At 23.4% G+C, this 23,334-nt stretch overlaps 3 protein-coding genes across 4 annotated transcripts in view; 1 reads left to right on the top strand and 2 right to left on the bottom strand.

The window, feature by feature from the left end:
* Window positions 1-347: 347 nt before the first annotated feature.
* Window positions 348-1,553, bottom strand: LOC122713889. Of its 2 annotated transcripts, XM_043934710.1 has the most exons (3): window positions 1,202-1,553; window positions 863-964; window positions 348-720 (listed from the first exon to the last, which is right to left on the bottom strand). In XM_043934710.1, exons 1-3 carry the CDS (start codon window positions 1,331-1,333, stop codon window positions 388-390), a joined length of 567 nt encoding a protein of 188 aa, XP_043790645.1. In that variant the 5' UTR covers window positions 1,334-1,553; the 3' UTR covers window positions 348-387. The 2 variants fall into 2 exon arrangements, with proteins under 2 accessions (XP_043790645.1, XP_043790654.1); XM_043934719.1 differs by lacking the exon at window positions 863-964.
* A 2,415-nt stretch (window positions 1,554-3,968) lies between these two features.
* Window positions 3,969-20,009, top strand: LOC122715740. Its single transcript, XM_043938163.1, has 3 exons — window positions 3,969-4,302; window positions 15,529-15,739; window positions 15,855-20,009. The coding sequence occupies exons 2-3, from the start codon at window positions 15,555-15,557 to the stop codon at window positions 18,091-18,093; spliced, it is 2,424 nt and encodes an 807-aa protein (XP_043794098.1). The 5' UTR covers window positions 3,969-4,302; window positions 15,529-15,554; the 3' UTR covers window positions 18,094-20,009.
* A 102-nt stretch (window positions 20,010-20,111) lies between these two features.
* LOC122712528 (D-galactonate transporter) overlaps window positions 20,112-23,334 on the bottom strand; it is a 9,763-nt gene continuing 6,540 nt past the window's right edge. The window contains exons 5-10 of the mRNA XM_043932257.1: window positions 22,668-22,778; window positions 21,889-22,051; window positions 21,570-21,768; window positions 20,975-21,253; window positions 20,642-20,839; window positions 20,112-20,505 (exon numbers count right to left, since the gene is read on the bottom strand). Of these exons, the coding sequence (XP_043788192.1) occupies window positions 20,315-20,505; window positions 20,642-20,839; window positions 20,975-21,253; window positions 21,570-21,768; window positions 21,889-22,051; window positions 22,668-22,778 (1,141 nt within the window). The 3' untranslated portion in view covers window positions 20,112-20,314. The remainder of the gene's footprint in view (window positions 20,506-20,641; window positions 20,840-20,974; window positions 21,254-21,569; window positions 21,769-21,888; window positions 22,052-22,667; window positions 22,779-23,334) is intronic.

Below are 23,334 nucleotides of genomic sequence, written 5' to 3'. Positions count from 1 at the left end.
TGTTTTTCTTATAATTTTGGAAAAGTCTGAATGTTCTGCATGAAAAATGTGTGAATGTTGATTCTAATATATATTATGTATATTATGTATATATTATGTAATATATTATTATGGATTTAGTATACAATAAGCAATCAAATAAATTTTTGTTTTCTTAAAATGTAAAATTTTTCTTATATATATGAATATATATAATTTATAAATATTTTAATAATTAAGTAATTTTTGTAAATTTTTTTAGTACCTTTTTTTCGCACATTTAATACAATATAAATTTTATTTTATATAACTTTTTAAGCATATTAATGGTAATAAATAAAGTTTTAAATCTATTTGGAAGAGAAAAAGAGAATATTAGAATAAAATACTATTTTTGCATATAAATTATTATTTTAAAAATTTTTTCATTTGTTTTGTTTGAAATTGCATACTATATTGTGCATTTTCTGCTTTAGTAATAAGAGAATCTAACTTATTCAAATGAGATCCCATCTTTTTATTGATATCAATTGCTTTTGATGTTGCCGGAATAGTTTCTGTATTCTCTATGTGTTTTTTATCATCAGATAGTTCTACTATCAAGTTTTCTTCATTTATAGATGTTTCATCTATTTTGTTCTTTATCTCGTTATGATTTTGTTCAGTTAGTTTATGATCTGGTGTATTATTTTTAGATCCTACTTTTACTTTAAGTAAACTACCCAAACTGCCACAAATATTCTGTAAAATATCTTTATTTTACAAAGTCATACTCCAAAATATAACTATTATAACTAGCAAATATTTATCGTGTTTAATAATAATTACTTAAATATAATTTTTACTACTATTTTTATTAAAAAAATATATTTAATTATTTAACCTTAAATCTGTTAATTTTTTTTTGAGTAACATTAAGTATACTGTTTAATTCATCTAGTCCACCACTGATTCGTTGTGTAGTTTCACTAGAAGAATCCAAGTTCTATAAATTATATGAAACTTTGAAAATATTTGACAATACTATTTGACTGAAATTATTAATCTTTCATTTATGTAAAAAAATAATTTTGTCTCATTAATTATTATTATTTTCGTATAATAATAAAAATAAAAAAATTACAAAAATTAAAATTTTTAAGAAAATTAATATTGCATTTATAAATAAAAAAAAATAAAATTCTAATTAAAATTTTATTCAATAATAAAAAGGAATAATTACTTGAATCATTTCATCATCGTCATTATTAACATTTTCTTCAGACTTTTGTGTTTCTTTCCATTCTTCTTCACTTGGTATTGGCAATCCTAATAATTCCGCTCTTTCGCATGCATGAATATAGGCTTGAGACATTGTATCGATTGTGTGATATTATTAAATAATATTTGATAATATTTAGGAATAAAAATAGATTTATTTTATCCTAGATATTCTATGAATGTTACAATTGACAAAATATTAGAAAGGAACGAGAACGTACACTATTTAAGGGATCTTAAGATCTATATATTTTGAGAGAAATCGTGCGCATACTCCATTAAAAAATAAAGTTTTTATTCAAAATCGAATATTATAGCATAATAATAATAAGAATAACAGTTTATAAGTTATAAAATAGATTACAACAATATGTAGAAGTTTTTAATTTGACAAAATTATGCGATTTTGCAAATATCTAAAATTTTATTTTAGCATTTTAATAAGTATATAAATGATTAATTAATATTTTTCTATAAAGATTGATCTAAATAATTTTCTAATGAATTAAATTAAAAATAATAATAAATAAATTATTTCAAATAATAAAAAAAGTATTAATCAACAACAAATCAACTACGCATACATTTAAGGTTATAATACTTGTATTTAAATTATTTATATCGATTTAAAATTTAAATATTAGTAACGAAAAAAGTAAATTTAAAATATTTTTAAATAAAATTTAATGTTGAAAAATGGATAAAAACAAATTAATATAAACGAAAAAAAAAAAAATTTAAATTTCAAAATATTTTTATCATTTATCTTTATAAAAAAAAATAATATATTATATATATATATATATATATATATATAAATATAAATTATAATTATTTTATACAATTTATGTATACTATTGTATATTATATTAAAATAAATAAATAAATAAATAAATAAATAAATATATAAATAAATGATATCAATAAAATACTAAACATCATTTAATAATTATAAAATATATAGAAGATTTATTTCTTTGGGAAGAATACTTAAATATAATGTTAAGTATAATAATGTTTATTTTTACATAAATATAAAAATCTAAACTTAATAATATTTAATTTATCTTTGTGCAAAATAATAAATTTAATATCACAAGAAAAAATTTTATTTAAAATGAAATATTTTAATACTTACCAACTGAATAGAAAGAATACAATATATTTTCACTAAATATATAATTTAATATTTATAATAAACATATAATTTATAACTATCAATCATAGATGTTATAAATATTTTTAATAAATATTTTATCAAAAGAATAACTCCTTAAATAGATAGAAATAAATAGATAGAAGGCAGGAGGGGCAAAGGGAGAATGCAATTGTAATTAAAATATGAAAAATCTAAAATATATTAAAAGTTATTTAAGTTGTTTACAATTTATAATTAAAATATAATATAAAATATGTTTCATATGGAATATTTTTATTATTCATTTTAATTAATTTTTACATATAAATGTGAATACAATATATCTTATCATATACAGAATGCTCCAAAAATATGGAAATAAAAGTTAATTAAAGATTTTTGAAGTAATTTCAAGCAACATTTTGCAAAAACTTTTGTTACGATTTTATTAACAAGTTATTAATAAAAAAAATACTGACCAATCACAAAACGCATAGTCTAATCGAGCTATGACGATAGCATTGGTTATGTCCCCAATCAAGCATGAACAACAAAATCCATATAATATATGTCAAATATATATAATATATAATATATATCATATAATATATATAATATAATATATATAATATAATATAAATAAATATATAATATAATATATATAATATATATATAATATATGTCAAAGAAAGTATATTAAATATTATAATTTATTCAATATTCGTGATATAATTTGATATAATTTTTTATCGATAATAAAATATTTGTTACATTCAATATATTCATTATATTTAATATATATTATACATACATTATTTGAACATGTCGTGTTTGATCGGTGGTACATAACTAACGCTACAATCACGGCTTGACTAGACCACATGCTTTATAATTGGCCAATGTTTTTTGTGTAACTTGTTAACAAAAGCATAATGAAAGTATTTGAAATTACTTTAAGATTCTCCAATTAATGGATATTCCCATATTTTTAAGACACCCTATATATAAAAATTAAATTAATTTATTTTTATATTGTAAAATATATTGGTATTTTAAAATCAAAAACAATAAATATTTAAATCTTAATTATAATATCTCAAGAAAGAATAATAAGAAAATGTTGATTAATCAACTTTATTATATTAAAAACAAATTAAATTAAAATTTTTTTTTAAATAAGATAATGTATTTCATAATTTCACACATTTTTTCGTTTTTAATATATTTGTATAAATATGTTATTTATTTATATTATTGTTTAGTTAAAAAAAAAAAGAAAAAGTGAAAAATTCTATAAAGATTGTAAAAGTTTAAAAATTAAATTCAAATTATCAAAGTTATCAATCATATAATGTTATTATGTTATTATATATTGTTATTTTTAATTATATTACTAATAATAAATACAGGAAGACATGTAAAAAAAAACATATAAAAAAAAGAATAGAAAGAAGATTTTGTCCAGTAAATTAAAAGGAAAATGAGCCAATCACAGCATAGTAACGGCCAATGAATCGGGAGAGTTCGGCTAAGTGAGGTAAGAACGGTTCATTTTGTGAATCTTTCGCAATTCGCTTCAGTTTGCCACGAGGGAAGGAACGTTTGTTTCGCGATAGAATGTTTTTTCATGCTGCAGTTTATATCTATCATATATAGGCAGCTTTAGCTAGGTGGATTAACATGCGAAATTATTCATTATTTACACCTAATTGTTGATATATTTCCTATGGAAATATGCATGGTGTATCAAACTTTAATCAGAATCTTTTTGGCGATGCCGTTTGACAGCTTAACTCTTTTTTAAGTTTGAAATAAATTCACTTTTCTGGCTTGATATAATTGTTAAAAGGATCCGTAAATTATACGCCAATTGGAATTTACTTCAAATGGATTGATCTTTTCTCTTGATCAAGGAATTTTGTTCGGTGAGTGTTTACTTTTACTTTTCTGAATGATATACACACACACACACACACACACACACACACACACACACACAATAATTTGATGTTGCCTTATATAAATATTTGAGGAGATTCAATGCTTGAATAAATATTCCGTTTTACTATTATTGAGAGATCCTATATAAAATTCATATAATAAAAAAATGAAAAAATTTACGGAATATTTATTGCGTTATATTTTTTCATTCATTGAATTTAAATTTCATTGTATTTATTTCATATTAAATTTTAATTTTTTAAATATTGTTAATTAACTATCGTTATTCTCAATTTTTAAAATGATTTTAGAGAATAACATGCAATTGTTTATTTTGATAGGATTTAAACATTCATATCGTATTTGAATCTTATTTATATTTAAAGAAGAAGAAAAATAGGATTTTTAAGAAAGAAAAATAGAATTTAATAATATTCTTAATAATTCCTGATTTCAAATTATGATTATTATTTTTTTATACGATTGTAAATATTATTAGAAAAATTTTATAAGTCATAAATGTTTTATTTTAAAGTTTTATTTTAAAGTCATACAAGTTATTAATATTAATAAATTCTCTTGCATATAATAAAAAAAATATTATAATAAAATGAATAAAATTTTATAAATAAATTAAAAAGATATAAATAATAACTATTGTACCATTACCATAACATAATTCATTTTACCACAAATACAATAAATATTTTCATATCTATCATATTTATTCGAAAATGATGCAAGTATAATTCTGTATATCTCATTTGTTTTTAATAAAAATATTGCTTACGTTACGTACAAAAACGTTTCTACTTTTAATAAAAGTATGAAGAATGAATAGTATGAATAGTATGAATTCATACTTTGTATGAATAGATGTAGAATAAGTAAAAATAGAATTAATAGACATAAGAAGATGATAAAATAGGAAGACAGATTTTTTCGGAGAAAATTTATTTTGAAAGAATAACATTTTCAATATAATATTCAATAAAATTTTCAAAATTTATTTTTTCATTTTTTTGAATATAATTTAATATAAAACGTAATCTCAAATATAAAGGTTTCTGATTTATCATTTTATTATTTACAAATTAGAATAATAGTTTGAGACAATATATCGAAATAAAATAGGTTTTTTTATTAATTTTATTATTTTTTTCTTATTTTAATGTTTTTTCGAAATATTTTGTTTTATGTATAATTTTTTGTTGTCTTTTTATAATTAAAAATTCTTCATAGTGAACGTCATAGTTGAAAGAGTGATTACTCAACATTTTAGTAGGCGTTGTATAATTGATTAAATCAATCGTTTAAATTGTTGAATAAATTCAATCAATTCGAATAAAGCGATTAGATTATTCATAAATTCGAAAAATTTTTGTAATTCGATAGTAAAATTTTTCAATAATATATGTTGCTTCAATATTACGTTTATTATAATATTAAGATTATACAAACAGCTTGAGCTGATCATTAACCACAAAACAGTGTGATTAACTAGTATTTTCTTACATTGAAACTTTTTATATTATAATTTAGAATAAATTTTTGAAATTTTCATTAATTCACAGAATACGGATTGCGGATAGATGGATTAAAAATGATCTATATCAAAATATAAACTTATTTAATTTTCATTATTGGCATTATCACTGATTATTAAATCGATAAAATAAGTAAAAATAATTCAGCCATTGAAATGTGAGAATTAAATATGCAAAATGGCAAATGAATTGTTTTTTTCGTAAAAAATAATTATCTTTATATTAATTAACGAATAAAATTTATTCATATTATTGTCTTAGAATATTATTATAAATAAATTATATTAAGTAATAAAAAATAAAAAATATTTTTTATTTGAAATTGTTTACAATAAATGTATCTATTAATTAATATTCCTATGAATAAATTAGAAATATTTAACAAATAATATTATATCTAAATGAAATGCATACAGAGTATATGCAAGATATATAACTAAACTTGACAGAGTGAAAACATCTCAAGTAAATTTAAAATTATCCATAATATATTATTCTAAAATCTAAAATTCAATTAAAACAATATGTTTTGAATTTCATTGTGTAAATTCTACTTGCTATTATTATTGATTGCTGTTTAGATAAAAATGAGTTTATTACATTCATGAGTATATTTATATATTTTTATTTTCAAAAAACTTATCAAAAATTTTAATGAGCTTGGAATGTATTGTTAAAAACATATACATAATATAATATATATATCCATTTTATTTATCTAATTTAATTAATAAAAATGCAATGATATAGGTTAGGTCAGAAAAAATGCAATCGCATATCAGAATATTAATAATATATTCTTTGGACTTTATTCATGATAAATTTATTCACTTTGTTAACTTTAATATATACATATAGTCACTTTCATAAAAGTCTATTTATTTAACTGTTTTAATATGTTCTTCACAATGTTATTTTGTTAGGAAATGCATCCACTGTAAACTTCAGCTGAGTCAATCCGGAAACTATAAAATCTGGAGTTTTTACTTACATTTAACTATTTTATAATTTTCTAACGATGCGTTTACGAACATAAATCTTTAGAACTTCTGTTATTTTTCTTCCTTCATTCCAATCACGAGTATTTTCAAAGTGAAAAAAAAATACAATTATCATGCGTGAATTCGCGAATCTGTTAAATACACTCAAGAAGTAAAATTCACTGATTCAGATCCTCGTGACCGAAATCGTGACCATTATTTACCTCGTATATATTTAAAGTAACAGATTGGTTAAAAATTGACGTTCTGTTTGCTTTTTGCGCATTAAAAGAATAAACTTCTGAAGAAATATTGGTTTTGAAAATATCACGGTTTCGTCGATACGTTTAATTTCATGTAAATCAAATAAAAAAAAAATACATGTATATTAAGAAACGTAATTTATTTATATAAATTCTTTTATAATTGTTTTGATTTACTTATGCATATTGTTAGTCTCAATAATAAATTAATTAATTAAATTACAATAAAAGTACAATTAAAAATATTATATAGTGCCATTTAAGAAAATATTGATGAAATAATATTTTTTAAAAAGAAATAGTTTTGAAAAAAATTTCTTTCAAATAAAATAGTTTTTTTCTGAGAAGTTTTATGACAGAACCGACAAATAACAGAGGTATGTCTTTATTTCTCGTGATTCAGTCTACAGATATATATATAATTTAAATAATTTATAATTACATAATTTAATATTTATAATTAAATAATTTATAAATTTTGCAATTTTTTAGATAATATTATGTTTTATACAATATTAATCGCTGTCTGCGAGGCGTTATTTAAATTGTATAATAACTTTTTATGAGCGACATGAATCATTATTCGGATGCAAAAGGTTAAAAAATATCAGATATCGGTTGGCTTTAACAAGAACTTCCATTCTAGTACAGATAAAAGTGGAGGATTGGTTGATCTGCTAAAAATATGTCACCAATGTTAAAAGTTATCAGAAATCGAGGATACGGAGCTTAAGGAACTTCCCAAGATTAAAAAATTCGCATTTTTATAAATATTTCTGATGAAACATTTATAACATGAATAACAAAAATTGTACATTAATGAACAACATGTACAAATATCTTGCTTATATATTTCACGGAGTTTATGTTATATAATAAAAATTAATATGTATATTTGCTTAATCAAATGCACAAAATCAAATTTCAACTTAGTTTTGTTTTTATACCAGATGGGTATAATGAGATTAAAAAATGATTATAACAATCATAATGGGCATAATGAGAATAAACAAAAGATTATAACAATCAAACTGTTATTGAGTGGAAAATAATCATTTAATGTTTGTCTTATGTCTGTGTCTCATATTTGCTATTAAATAACTTGATATTCGTTTTAATATGAAATTTTATATATATATGTAAATATATAATAATATATGTATTTGAAAGAATGAATATATGACAAAATTGGAGGAAATGATTATTCAGAAATTATATATTCTCTTTTAGTTGTAATAATAAAAATTTATTGATATATTTCTTCCATAAGTCTTTTGATTTTATAACAGTTTTAATACATACTTGACATACTTTCAACTAATCTTAAAGTTTAATCTTGCGAAATTTGATTTCACTATGATTCAACTCAAGCGTATATAATTTCAGCAAAGAAACATTTATTGATCAAAAAATTATAAACTGAATAATTTAATAAAAAAATGTTTTATTAAAATAATGTAGAAATTGTTAAATTATCATCACATTGATATAGTATTAAATAAGCTATATGTAATCCTTTGATATAAGTTAATATATCACTTTGAACCTGCAATCATATTAAAATTAACAGTTCGTGTTCGAATGATTAATTCATGCTCTCTCCATATCTTTCGACAAAAGAAAAGGACTTTGAAACCGCACATGTATACCGATGAGTTGGCAGGCTAACAGTTCGTTATATTACAGTTGCTATACGCATAATAATATATATACAGGATGTCTGAAAATAGATGGTATAATAATATGTATATAAGACCGATTGTTGCAAGAGAAATATAAAGTGCTGGAAAAAAATCGTTTAGAGTTAATTTTCAAAATCTATAAGAGAAGAAATATAGACATAAATTTTAAAATCTTTATTTCTAAAGGAAATAAAGAAATTTATCAAAGCTTGATTATAATTAATTATAGAAAATAATTAATTATTAGAATTATTAAGTATTAAAAAATTTGATAGAATTTTTATTCGCGTAATTTAATTATTCATAGTTTCTAATTAAAAATAGCAGTATAAAACGATTCAGAATCCACAGATTGGAAATCACTGCTATAGACTATAGATAAATTTTATATAAAAGAAAAATATTTTTTCTTTTTTTTCAAAAAAATGACTTTTACCCGAATCTTTGTATGTCATTTGTTTTAATAAAAAAAACACATAAGATATTTTCGTTCGTGGATACGAAAAGATTAACAAGTTACATAGTTCAGTTTTTCTTCGATGTGTTTCATGAATACTTTGGCATATATACATATTCTTGAACATATATTTGTCATGTACTAATATAACTTTTCATTTGCTTAACATTACGATTGGATACAAGGTGTAAAACTTTTGATTCAACTTGTTTGTAACATCAAAACCTTCTAAACTGAAGTTTACGTCATTATGCGCGGTATATGAACCAGGAACCCGTATGAAGCACAATCTGATGTCTGTTCTTGCGTTATTTATCTTTCTTTCTTTCTTTTTCATTCGTTACGTGTCTAATTTTCGATATTTAAACCGGAAGTAGAAATTCTAATTTATATAAACTATATTTCTGAAAAAAATTATATAAGTTAAAAATTATTGAAAAAAAAAAAAAATAAGTTAACATTTTTATGGTGGGAATGGTTATCGGTCATTAGTCATAGGTCATAGATCGTTTCAGTATCATATATCCAATCTTTGTCGTGTAAATATTTTTAAAGAAACGATTTCATTTCAGAACAATTTCATTTTTGTTGTTCAGTGAAAAAATTGAAGGTTATCTTCTCTCGATTCACGTTGTCTCGAATGGTCGGGAACCGTGTTTCTCTTATCTGTTCGATTGTTACTTATGTATAACGATTTTGCAAATTTCATCGAGTCTACGTCACAAGAAATTCTTTATACCGTGTTCTTTACACAAATTCGATAGAATTGTTAATTAGACTTGGAGAAACGTCTATGGTAATTGGTAAGCTGAAAAATATTTATTGTTATTGTTTCATGCGTATCGCCTTTTCATAAAATTGAATAAAATTCGTCCTTTTCAAATTCAAGGAAAGTTGGTTGCTTGCAATAAAAATAATAATTATAATAATTGATTTTATCATATAAATATCTGCAAATTGATTCATTAGGAAATTTATTTAAGAAATATAACAATAAAAGATATATCTATTCAAATTAATCTTTCCAGAAATCAATAATATAATATAATCATTTTTTTTTTTTTAATTAAATTGTTATCAAAATATAAAATACTCTATTTTTTCTTCCATTTATATTATACTTTTTTGTCAAAAAAAATATTTAAATCATATTTATACTTATTTATTTTTACTTAATCATACTTATTTTTCATATAAAATGATTCTCATTTTATCAGATTATATCAAAACAATTTTTTTTAAAGTTTTTCAGTTTTTTAAATATTATATGTATATGAAAATTTGCTAATTATAATATTAAAGAAGAAGGTGATATTTTGTAAATATTTGTAAATTTTACAAAGAAAAATATAAGTCGTATTTAATTAAATGTACTATTTAAATAATTTTTTTTTAATGTAATAATTTTTTTAATTTAAATAATTAAAAATAATATAAATATTACTTTGTTTACATTGATTAAAAATTTTATCCCGCATCAAACAACAATATACATATTTATGCAATACAATGTGCCTATAGTACGAAAACTTGAAACCCAGATAAGATTTCAGTATACTTGAGAATATACTTTACGCTCATCAGATAACAAAGCAATAAATCATTCTCGGGGTTAGCTTCCATTTTAATCTTTAATAAGCTTTGAATTTAGAAAAGATTTAAATTTAAAAACCATTTAATCAAATTTCAATATAGATAGTAAATATTTTTAATTTTCATTCTTTTTTGTTTTGTTGTTCATATTTGAATATAGCAAATTTATATTATTTAAATATTTTCATGTATTTTTTTATTATTGTTTTCATCATCAGTAATTTTATATATAATTTAAACTATATGGAACTGTATTTATTAACTTCAAAGTTAAATAAATACAAATATATTATTAAATAAATAAAGGTATGAAAATAAATACAAAATTAAATAAATATACATTGTATAATATTCTATAATATAGAAAAGAAATGAATAAGATGTATATAAATATATAGAAAATAAAAATTATTTTTTAATATGAATCAATATTAAATTGTAATTTTTATATATTATAATTATATAATTTTTAGAAATATAATTGATCATTAAAAGAAGAAAAGTTTATATATAAATATTAGCTTTCTTTTTTGTGGAATTTCTTTGAGACAATAATTATTTTAAAAAAATTTCTCAACACAATGCTTAATATAGATATATAATTCAGCTTTTAAACAATATAAAAACATATTCGCATATTTTCACAGCTTGACGTCCTTAAAAATGAATATTTTTACTCCTTTTTTTTTTTGCTTTCTAGTTTTTTTCTTGGACTAAATTTATCACGACATTTTTAAAAATACTGTTTGTTATCTATTATTTTGATGCTATGAATGCGATGGGAAAAGAATTACGTTTTTTTATCTATGATGTTATATAGATATATAGATAGATAGATTTTTAAATTTTTTGTATTGTTCAATAAATAAGAAAATGCATTATTAATGCATTTCTTTTTTTCAACATGAAATATTTTATTTTCAATAATTCAATTTACTTTAAGTCATGATTAATTACTATTTTAGTTTAGTTTTCATTACTATTATTTATTTTAAAATAATAATTTATTTATTATACAATCTAATTATTTATCTACATAAATATTTTTTATATTTTCTAGTTGTAATTGTATCTATATTTCTCGATGTATCGTTAATATATGCATACGACGATATAGTGCATATAAAAATTCTTTCATGCTCAAGCGATGTATGTGATCTGTAGTTTTTACGATTTATCATCTCGAGTAATTTTAGCTGTAATGAATTGCACGTGTTCCATTAGTATCGATGAAGAATAATAATCCGAAAAATGATCAATTTTTCTTCTTATTTTATCTTTAAAATGTCATTAAATGATTATACATTGAATCTTACTTAATACAAGTCAACAATTTGTCTGAATTATCTATTAGGATAATTTATATATATAAACGAATAGAATCATGCTAATTTCCATTTTATTCGTTCGTGATTTGTATAAATCAAATGGAATGAAAAAATTTGAAAAGAATTATTATTAAATACAATTTGATTTTTTATTAAAAAAAAGAATATAATATATTTTTAATATCATTAAATTTATAACATTTTTAAATTTATATTACTTGAATTTTTACTATATTTTTATTATTTGATAGTCATTTTTTTCAAAAATATTTGTGAAGTTGGACTTCATCTTTATTGAAAAAATGATTTTAGTGCAGGTACATGATACATTTTGAAGTATAGAGATTATTATATTATTTTATTTCGGTAAAATTTTTTGCAAATTGCTTAAAAAATTTTTTCTTTTGCATTCTACTACCATAATTTGAGTTTCTCCTTTGATATAGATAATAAAGTTATTTTTGAATCAATGTTAATTATAAGAAAAAAAAATAGATAAGAAATAATTATTTATAATTATTTGAATATAATATTGCTGTAAAAGTTTAAAAGTTATATATATCATTGTTGTATAATTAATGTTTCTAATTGTTTAAAAAAAATTCGAATTCTAATTTTTTTTTGATCTTGACCATAATGACATTTCATTTGCTTTTTTTCGATTTTTTTTTTTTACAGAGAGATAAGTTTTAACATGAAAATTTAATCTACGTCAAAACTGCTTATTCTACCTTGAAGATAGTAATATTACACTGAAACAGTGATATTGAAATTTCTTCAAATGTCCTCGTGTTTTCTCTTTTTTTTTTTTTTATTAGATGTTATATCTCTTTGATTGTTATTAGCAAAAATTAAATGAAATTAAAATTTTGTGTTGCAATTGTATATATTGTATATGTTGATTCCGAATTGTGAATTTATATGTGTATAACGAATAAATACTGTATCATGCTCGAAAAAATGATTGAGCACAAGTATATTAGACAAACGATTCACACGTAATATTTATTTGCTTACGCGATTATCACTGAAAATGAGAGTCAATGAAATTTACATTTAATGATATTCGTTTTGAATCCACGCATGCGCAATGATCTGCATAATTTTAAACTCTTCCTAACCTGACTGCTTTAATTTTCCAGCTATATTTAGATATACATTGTTTTTGTGTTGTAGTGGTAATAAAAGTGATTGCAACTGGTGATTTATCGGCATTAATCTTACAGCTTATATACATATGTTACGGACGAATGAATACTTGCCGAATGGAACATAGCAGTACTTCTTTCATTTTAAAACAAATTCTATTGATGTGAATTTAGCCATGCATATATTGCGATCATGAATAATGAATTATGTCAAAATGTCTATCTTTATGATATATAGAATAAATCAATTTTAATTTGAAGATTTACAGTAGAATTACTTGCATAACTCAAATAAGATTATTTCTTTATAATTATTTTCTTTCATTTTTTAATGTAAATGTTAATTTTCTTTTTTCTAAATAAAATCATATAAAGAATTTTAAAAAAATGTATATATATAAATAAAATGATAATATGAAAAATTTAAAAAAACGAATTTGAAAATTTATTATAAAAATAAAAAAAAGAATAAATTATTTCTGAACTTTCTTTATTTTCTGATAGAATAGGTAGAAATCAACATTCTAAGAATATGTAATCGCTAATAATATTTTATTATGCATTTTTATATATTTTTTTCTTGAATGAAATGAGCAATCATTTTTACATTTTATATTTTATTTTTTTTTAAATTTAAATAATTCACTAGAGATGTTTAAATTTTTCTATGAAGTCTACTTTCTTTTCAAATAATCCATAATCTATAATTCATAATTGTCATAAATCATGCAAATAATTTTTAAAAAAGAAATTAGAATTTTTTTCTTTTTCATTAACATAAAAATGATGGATGATTGAATAGAATTGGGTCATTTTTGATCAAAACTTTTTAAAAATTCTGAACTGTGATATCAAACGATTATATTCTCTTTAAATGATTATAGCTGCATATATTTATTTTTAGCATTAAAATTTAAGACTGTAATTTTTTTTTGTTTGTTTTATTTCGAAATATATTTATTGATATATATATTTTAAAAAAAGGAAAATATTTAATTCGTTTCTGTAATTCATAATCATATAATCCAAACAAATTTAATTTGTTTTTAATAAATATTATTTTAATATAAATAACAATGAAATATTTTTGTAATTTTCGTGAATGATGCATTTTTTATAAATTTTCGAATTATTTATTAATGAATAATAATTTATTAATGAATCAGTTATTTAATAAAATTAAATAAATTTCATTATTTATATGAATTACAAATTCTTGAATTTCTTAGTCTTTTGATACTATTTTTTGAATACAATTCTAATGATTACTATGATGCTCAAACATCATGGATCAGATATCTTAAGAAGAAAATTATTAGAGATTGTAAATTATTTTACTTAAATGCATCATTTAATGACGATAATTACGATTATTTAATTATAATTGCTCAATGATTTCCTGATGATTTAACTATATAAAAATTTGAATAGGAATGATCTTAAGTAACTGTACCAATTATGAGAAATATTTTATTCTTTTATTATGAAATTTTTTTCATTTTTTTGAAAGAATTATGTTCTTATATATTTTTATTAAAATCTTGATAAAACTACTTTCAAAAGTGGAAGAAGATATTAAATTAAACATTTACGATCACGATGGTATTTGGCTGTCAATGCAACAATAATCGAACATAAGATATGTATAGTTCTTATCCCGTGCACTGCACAGATATTTCTATAGCACGTGTCTACGGGAAAATCCGTTAAGTCTAAATATAAGTTGACGGTAACACCTCGTTGTCATATTACATACATATTGAGGTTATGCGTGATATTGTAAAAAAAAAAATTTGACCTATTTTTCGATTCCGATTTCTCTTTCATTTAATTCCATTCATTCTTATTATCGTTCAACTATCAATAACAAACAATTTTTTTATTGAAATATAGTAAATACATATATTTATATAATTGAAAAATAAAAATAAGAAACGAGGAATTATAAACAATTTTATTAAAAAATTTAAACTTTAATACTTTAATTCATATAATAAAGAAGCAGTACGCAAATAATTTAATCGAACAATTAAATAATAATTAAATGAATAATTTGATTAACAATTAAATTATTTTATGATAATTGTAATTTTACAAGACGAGAAATCATGAATTTAGACATTCATCTTATTTTTCAATTCTTTGTAATATCGCAATTTTGAATAATATAAATCTAATTGACATTTATAAATTCTTCTTCTTGTCATTTCAGAATTGTGTAATATCTATTATACATGAATGGTTGGAGATTTGCCAGACATCGTCGGAGAAGGACCGATTTCAGATCTAGGAGATCTAAAAGGATGGTGGAATAATCACGCTATAGTAGTCTGGAGTTTTGTTCTTTTCGGTTGTTTCTTACTAAATGTCACGCTTCTATTGGCATTCCTTATACGTCCGTCATTACGGACAATTTCTAACAGGTTCGTTTCTATTTTGTCATTATATAATTACTATATTGATATACGTATAAACATTTGAATACTATTATGCATAATTTCTTTAATATTGTGATAAATATATTATTTCTTTTTTCAGGTTTGTCATGAATTTAACAGTGTCGAACCTGTTGGTATGCGCTATCGTGAACCCATTGTTAATTATGGACGCTGCTTCGACATCGTCCAATTCCTTCATAGCCGAATCTCAATCCATTGGAAGTATTTGCGCGATATCAGAAGGTGCCGTGGCTATTGTTACCACATCCTCAGTCTTTTCGGTCCTATTGATCGCCATGGATCAATACTTTGCCGTGGTAGATCCTCTGCGTTACCGAGCTCGCGTGGACAAACTGAAATCTGGAATATTGATTATTTCAACCTGGTTCATCTCCATAATTTTTGGCTTCCTCGCTTTTTTTAATCCAAATCCTCAAAGTTTCTGGCAATCTTGCATATCCAGAAACAAAAATTTATTTTCCAATATTTCCTTCGATTTTCTAACAACAGAATCAACAGTTACTATATTGGATAACAACACCAACGATCTGAACATCAATGGAATTTCTGAAATAATGGAAACTGTCGAGTCTATCAGACTCGACGAAAATATGGATCTCATAGAGAATACTACTACTGTGATCTTTGATACGCTTACAAATGATACAATTACTTACGGCTTTGTCTATGCTATCGTGTACAGTATATTCGCTTATTTCATCCCATTTGTTGCTGTTTGCTGGATTTATGTTAGCATCTATGTGGCTGCACGTAGAAATTCGGAAAGGACTAGAAAAAGTGGATCTAGACCTATATTATCGTCATCCAGTTTCACAGAAGATCAAAATGGTCCACCTAGGCTTCAACGTCTTCAGACGGATACCATTGAGGATTTTCGCAAGTTGCCGAAGATATCGAGTTTATCGTCAATAGATGAGACGAGCGAAACTATGCAACCGACTGGTCAATTATCTCGAAGACGATCATTTTCGTCTTCCATGGATATAGAAGAATCTTCTCCTCCTTTAGAGGATAAGACATCTTCGGGCATTGTCTTCACAGTCGATTTACAAAGAGTTGAAATGACTCAATTCACAAATGATGAAAAAAATTGTAAAAATGATAATTCGTACAATGATTTAGTGATTGAACAAAATATCGATCAAAATAAGTATCGAGAGCAAGATCTGGAGTCTGAAAAAAACGACAGATCATCGAAAGATTTGAAAGAAAACGAACAAGTGACGGATAATTGGATGTCAAGAAGTTTAGATATCGAGGAAAGCAATGAATCTAAAAACGAAGTTCGTTTCGATTATTTTGATAATTTAAACGTTCATAATAAAAAGTTTTCCTTAGCTCTTTGCGATAACAATTCATTAAAATCATTGAAAATTTTTCAAATGGAAGGAGAAGAAAGTTTAAATAATGAAGTCAAGCAAAATGAGCTAAAAGTAATTCATGAAATTAATGATCAAAGAGAAGAACATATATTACAAGTAGATGATGACTTGACAAATCAATTATCAAACCAAGGAGATTCTAAAATATCACCGAGTCCTTCAGAAGTGAGATCAAACCGTAGATTATCGACGTTCTTTAATACAGACACTTTGCAGAACACATGTGAAGATAGTACCAAGACTGAGAAAGATAATAACGGTAGCAATGTTATTATAGAATCGTCCTCGTGTCTGCTGACGCCAATAGTGACGATTACACCGGCTCCAAGTAAAAACGATAGCTTGCATCGTGTGTCAAGCGTGAGGAGTACCTCGAGCTACATAAATTCGTTGAAAGACCGGATAAGCAATGGTTCTATATTTAGGCACAGAGAAGAGACCAGAGCAGCGCGAATAAGCGCTCTGGTAATCGTGATGGGTCTGACTTGTTGGTCGCCATATGTAATATTGTTGGTAATGAAAAATCTACCTCGGTATACTGACCAACATTTGTCTCATAAATACGACGTACTGGCCTCCAGTTTCTTGATTCTGGCCGCCTATATTAGTCCATTGTTATTCGGTTATCGATCAAAACGAGTGAAGCGTGAATTGAGGAAGTTCTTCTGCTTCAGAAGAGAATTATCTTATAAAAATAATCGAAGTTTGATGGCCAAGAAAGTGTTGAAAAGACGGCATAGTAGCAATCTTAGTCATTTCGAGATAGATCATAAATACAATATATTTAATTGTATGTACGGAAGGAACCGATGGCCGAAGGAAAAGGTTCAATTTGTTCAAGTACCGGACACAGCATTGGTTGTAGAAACTTGTAGGAGCAGTTTCTCCAGTGGAGCAAGTACTCAGATTTCGAGCACTTCGACGGAGGAATGTTGATACATATCCATGACGTTCCTTAGAGTTTGATGTTCGTTTGAAAAGTAGTTTTTTAGTAATGTCTTTTATAAAGTACTTAACACGCAATTATAATTGTATATCATTTTAAAATTGTTTTTTTGTGAAAGAATTTCAGATAAGATGTTGATAGATAGAGACTGAACGAAAAGCTTAATTGTATAAGATGGTTAAAAAAAATGGTCAAATAATTTAAAAATATGTAGTTCTTAAATAATTTTCTAAAAAGATAAAAATCAATGTTCAAAATTAGAAGAAATGGGCAAAATGAGAATGGGCAAAATTTCTATTTCAAGTTTTGATTTTTCATTTTTCTTTTTAAACTTTTTGTAAATAAATAAAATTTGTTTTTATTTTTTCTTTCAACAAAAGTTTTAAGAAAAGTGATAGTTATAATAGACATATTTGTTTTGTTTATTTTAATGTATACTATATGTCTTCAAATTATTTGACTTATTTTTTTAGATCTTGCAATATTGATAATTATAATTGATTATATGAGATAATGTTTTAATAATTCCTCTAACGAATTTTTAAATAATCACAATAAGACAAGAAATATATCAAGGATCGTGAATTACATATGAAATACACAGATAAATTTGTGTAAAGCAAACCGTTATGTTTGTTTCATCAATTTTTCATTTCATTTTTAAGATGAGATATCATTAGTATTACATATATATGTATAAGTTATTTGATATATACGTAACATTTAATTACGTAATTTATAGAATTAAATTAATAATATTATCGATGAGGCTGTATCAAAGATAAATAGGTTCTTTTTTTATTCAAGTGGTGACATATTTTTCATCACAACATTTATAAAATAATACGTGCAATTTCATGCATCATTGTGTTCGCATAAACAATTACTAAAACATAATAATAGTTATAATAAAAATAATGCTTATAGATTACAATAGAGAGGCCATAAGTATTGATTGATCTAGTCGATTTAAATCTACTAGGATAATAGTATAATAAGTTCCAACATCTCTTTATTCTTCCATTAAATGAATTAGTTTCACTTATATACTTCACTTGCTTTTTTATCTAATTGTAAATAGATTAATATTTATTAGTTATAAATTTTTCCATTTATTTATATATATATATATAAGTCATAATAGATATCTAACAATAATTTTCGTCCATATTAAATTTATAATAATATATTTAAAATTTGAAATTTGTCTATAAACTTAAAATCATAACTTGACTCAATACGACTGGTTTAACCAATATTTATGAACTTCAGTGTAATATGTATGAGTATAAAAAATGTACTTGTGGTCTCTACTTGATTATTGGATAATATAATTAAGTCATTTCACACCATTACATGCGTGACGACAATATTATCACGTGAATAATATTGTGCGATGCGTAAAACATTATATTACTTTTGCGCATTGAATAACATTTTATTGAAATATTTGGCGTAATTTAGCGAGGAACTATTCAACGACACTTAAGCGTATAACATTTGAACTATTTATTATTGATAAATTTTTCAAAGTATTTTCGTAAATAAATATATGTATATAAAACATATATGCATACACATCTTTAAATATATTATACAAACAATAATAATATTTCATAAATCTATTGAGCCTTGAAGTATCAAGGATGGTTTACCGACTATTTTGTACATTACAAATAAAAAATCTTTTTTATTTATATTAAATAATTTGTACATAAAAAAAATAGTATAATGATAAATCTATCATATACCGCATATTACACGATGGTTCGTGTATATATGTTCGAACTTGTATTTTTGTATGAAAACACATAAACATATGTATATTTAACAAGTTGTTTTTTAATAATATAACAATAAATAAAAATTTATTTTGGGCTTCTTTTATCAAAAAATAATTCTACAATATTCAAAATCAATTTTAACAACATTAAAATGATATTTATAAAATTAAAATTATTACAAAAATATGGAGTTTTAAATTTTCTAAAATATTAATTATAAAACATTTGAATATTTTAATGTCTATTACTTAAAATTGTGAATATTATGTAATTTATATTTTATAAAAGAAGAATCAAAATGTAACTATTATTGAAGTCGAACTTATTCCAATAAATATATTACAGTCACTTAAATTCACAAATGGATTTTTTTCATTTCACAAACAATCATTTATATACAAGTTGGATTTTTGAAAATGATATTTTTCTATAACTTAGAATTTTCAAATCGATGTGGTGGTGGTGGATATATTCGCGGAAGTTCTAAAGTCGATACTCGACCATCGTCATTAATGAATATGTTATTATCATATCCAAATTTATTGTTAATTTCCATCTTTGGTTCTTCTTTAACAGCTCCATCCATCAAGAACATTGTTAGAAAGAACATGATAGAACCTGCAAGCAATTAAAGTATTATTACTTATTAATTAAATGAAATTATTAATAAGTTATTAATTAAATGAAATTATATTATATATTGAATTAATATATTAATATAATATCTCTAATATTGAATTTCTAAAATACTTACTAATACCATAGAAACCAGCGTAATAAATATAAAGAGATTCTCGGAAACCGATAGCCATTCTGGTTGGTTCGACGAGTATCGGTAAATTTCCACCGATATTGTTCATAACGAATAAGAAAGCACCAACAGTGGTCGATCTAAAGTGAAGAGGAACTATTTCTACAACCACTGCAAATACGATTCCAAACCACATTTCGGCTGCAATTATATATATATATATAAGATTATATATATTTCATTTAAAAAGATTGTTAATATTTTAATTATTTTTCTAATTGAATCGTTCTATGATAGCATTTAAAAATATTAAAATTATAATGAATGTAAATTTACCGAAAAAATAAGAAATTCCAAGAGTAATGATAGCCCATAAAGGATTGAAATATACAGAGCCAAAAGCAAACGGTGTAGCAATTATTTGGCTAATGGCTAGAACAGCTACCCGCGATCTAATACCCATTTTCGCAACGAATTTATCGCTAATTACTCCACCAACCACAACACCGATGCTACCGATCACTATGGTAACTGCGAACAACCACCAGCCCAAATCGTAATCGGGGAAGTAATCTCTATAGTAGAGATCGCAATTGTAGGCGAAACACATACCACCTAGAAATAAAAAGTTTCCTTTAAATGATCAAAGAAAAGAAATCTTATAACGTTTTGTGAACAATTATTAAATTAGCATATAAAAAAAAGACTCTTCTTTCAAAAGAATAACTTATTATATACAATTAAAAGAGCACATTGTGTAAGATTAATAAGTGAGAGTTAGAATTTTGAGAAATGCAGATAAATATATCTAATTTATATATAATACTCAGAAATTTTTCTGGAATAAATTATCTGGAGTAACCAGATAGACTCTAATATACCCTTGAAGAATGTATTTTTCAATCCTTCGCGTCAAGGTATTGCCCTTTACCGCAATGTCTGATGCTGGCAGCCAAGCATAATAATATTATCCTCGGTTGTAAGATCACTTTCCAAATTGGTAATTTTTTCCCATCGGCGTTTGTTCCTTCCTCGCCGATCGTCTTCCTTTCCGGTTCAGAAAGTGTAAAAGTAAGAGCAGCTATGATCAATCCGATTATACCAGCTCCATAGTAGCATGCTCTCCAACCCTATTCAAGTATTTTATTATATTTTCTTAATAAGATATTAATCTTTGAATAAAATAAATCGTGAGTGTTTATTAAATAAAATCAATGTTTTTTGTTTGAAAAAAATATATATGAAAATACCAAATTTCCAATGTTTAATCCTGGAATATAACGGCCAACGGGAAATGCAATGCCATAACCACCATAAATGCCCCAATTGAATATTGACATAACGAGTCCTCTTTGCTCCTCTGGGAACCAATCGGAAAGTAAACCCGTAGCCAAGGGATTGCATCCTGCCTCCCTGTTTGTTTTATATTATATAATTTAAATTATGATCGATAATGGATTGTGGCGTTATAATTTGCAAAAAGAGAAAAAAAAGAAAAGAAAGAATCTCGTCCTCGTCATTTCATTAATTCAATAACTTTACTGACAGATGTTAGATCCTAGTACCTTCAAAAGAATTAATTTGAAATTTGATCATCAATATTAACTGATACATAATTAAAAATAAATTGTTTAATCATTATTTATTTTTAATCATTATTTTTTATTATTATATTTATTATTATATTTTTAATCATTATTTATTATTATTATATTTGTATATATTATACAAATATATATATTATACGCGGAATATATTAAGATTATAATAAAATGATAGATGTGTCGATAGAATGACGAATAATTTAGCGTTTTCTTCTTACAATCATCGTCACGAACAAAATATTTGATGGATATAAAACTGAGATAGATTAAAAAAGACATAATCGTTTTTTTTTCAACTTATGCAATCTCGATTTTATAAAAACTGAATTAGCGAGCAATTACGTTTGCCAGAAGATATTCGAATGAAGATGAAGAAGGTCAAGATCCAATCCAAAAAGAGAAGCATTTCACATATTTCAGCTTACCCTGCTGCTAAAACCATACGTAGAATAACCAATTGCCAATATTCTTTTACTGCTCCCATTAAAACGATAGCGATACTGAATACCAGCGTGCAAATGGTTAATAATCTCACTCTGAAAATGAAAAAATATTAAAAAATAGAATCAATCTTTGATGTTTCATAATGATGTAAATTTGCATTGAATTATTAGTTTTGAAGTTTCATCATCTAATGTTTTTCAAATTGTTTTTATTTAAATTTTAATTTATTTTAAATTCTAATTCTTATATTAAATTAATGCTCATCTTAAATATTATATATTTAAAAAATTAATTAATTGATTATCTTTTTCTTTTTATTTCGAAAATGTTTTGATTTGTATCAATGTGATATTTCGAAAACTCCGATTCGTTCTATCAATTTTATTTTTCTCGTAATTACATTTTAATTTTATTCCAAGAATATTCATCGAGTAACGTGCGCGCAAAAAAAAAAAAAAATTGTTTAATTATTCATCTAGCGTTTTTTATTCATCTGACATTATTCTATTTAACGGTATACGATATTCAATCTTTTTAAACCTTTATGAAGTAGTAGTAACGATAACAGTAGTAGTAACGGATATATCCACGCCTACAGTGTCAAGTAAGTATAGAAAGATTAAATGACGAAACTCTAGTCATGATAAT

This window comes from Apis laboriosa, unplaced genomic scaffold, assembly GCF_014066325.1.
Source record: "Apis laboriosa isolate Shangri-la unplaced genomic scaffold, ASM1406632v1 scaffold112_cov148, whole genome shotgun sequence".
In the NCBI taxonomy this organism is placed as follows: Eukaryota; Metazoa; Arthropoda; class Insecta; order Hymenoptera; family Apidae; genus Apis; species Apis laboriosa.
Note: the sequence above shows the minus strand (reverse complement) of the source record. Positions and strands in the feature narration are given on the sequence as shown.

Coding starts and splice junctions, on each gene's coding strand:
- LOC122713889 (XM_043934710.1), bottom strand. CDS start 1,333: ATGTCTCAAGCCTATATTCATGCATGCGAAAGAGCGGAATTATTAGGA. Junction 965..1,201: donor ACGATGATGAAATGATTCAA/GTAATTATTCCT, acceptor TATAATTTATAG/AACTTGGATTCTTCTAGTGA. Junction 721..862: donor AAAAAATTAACAGATTTAAG/GTTAAATAATTA, acceptor GATATTTTACAG/AATATTTGTGGCAGTTTGGG.
- LOC122715740 (XM_043938163.1), top strand. CDS start 15,555: ATGGTTGGAGATTTGCCAGACATCGTCGGAGAAGGACCGATTTCAGAT. Junction 15,740..15,854: donor TTACGGACAATTTCTAACAG/GTTCGTTTCTAT, acceptor TTCTTTTTTCAG/GTTTGTCATGAATTTAACAG.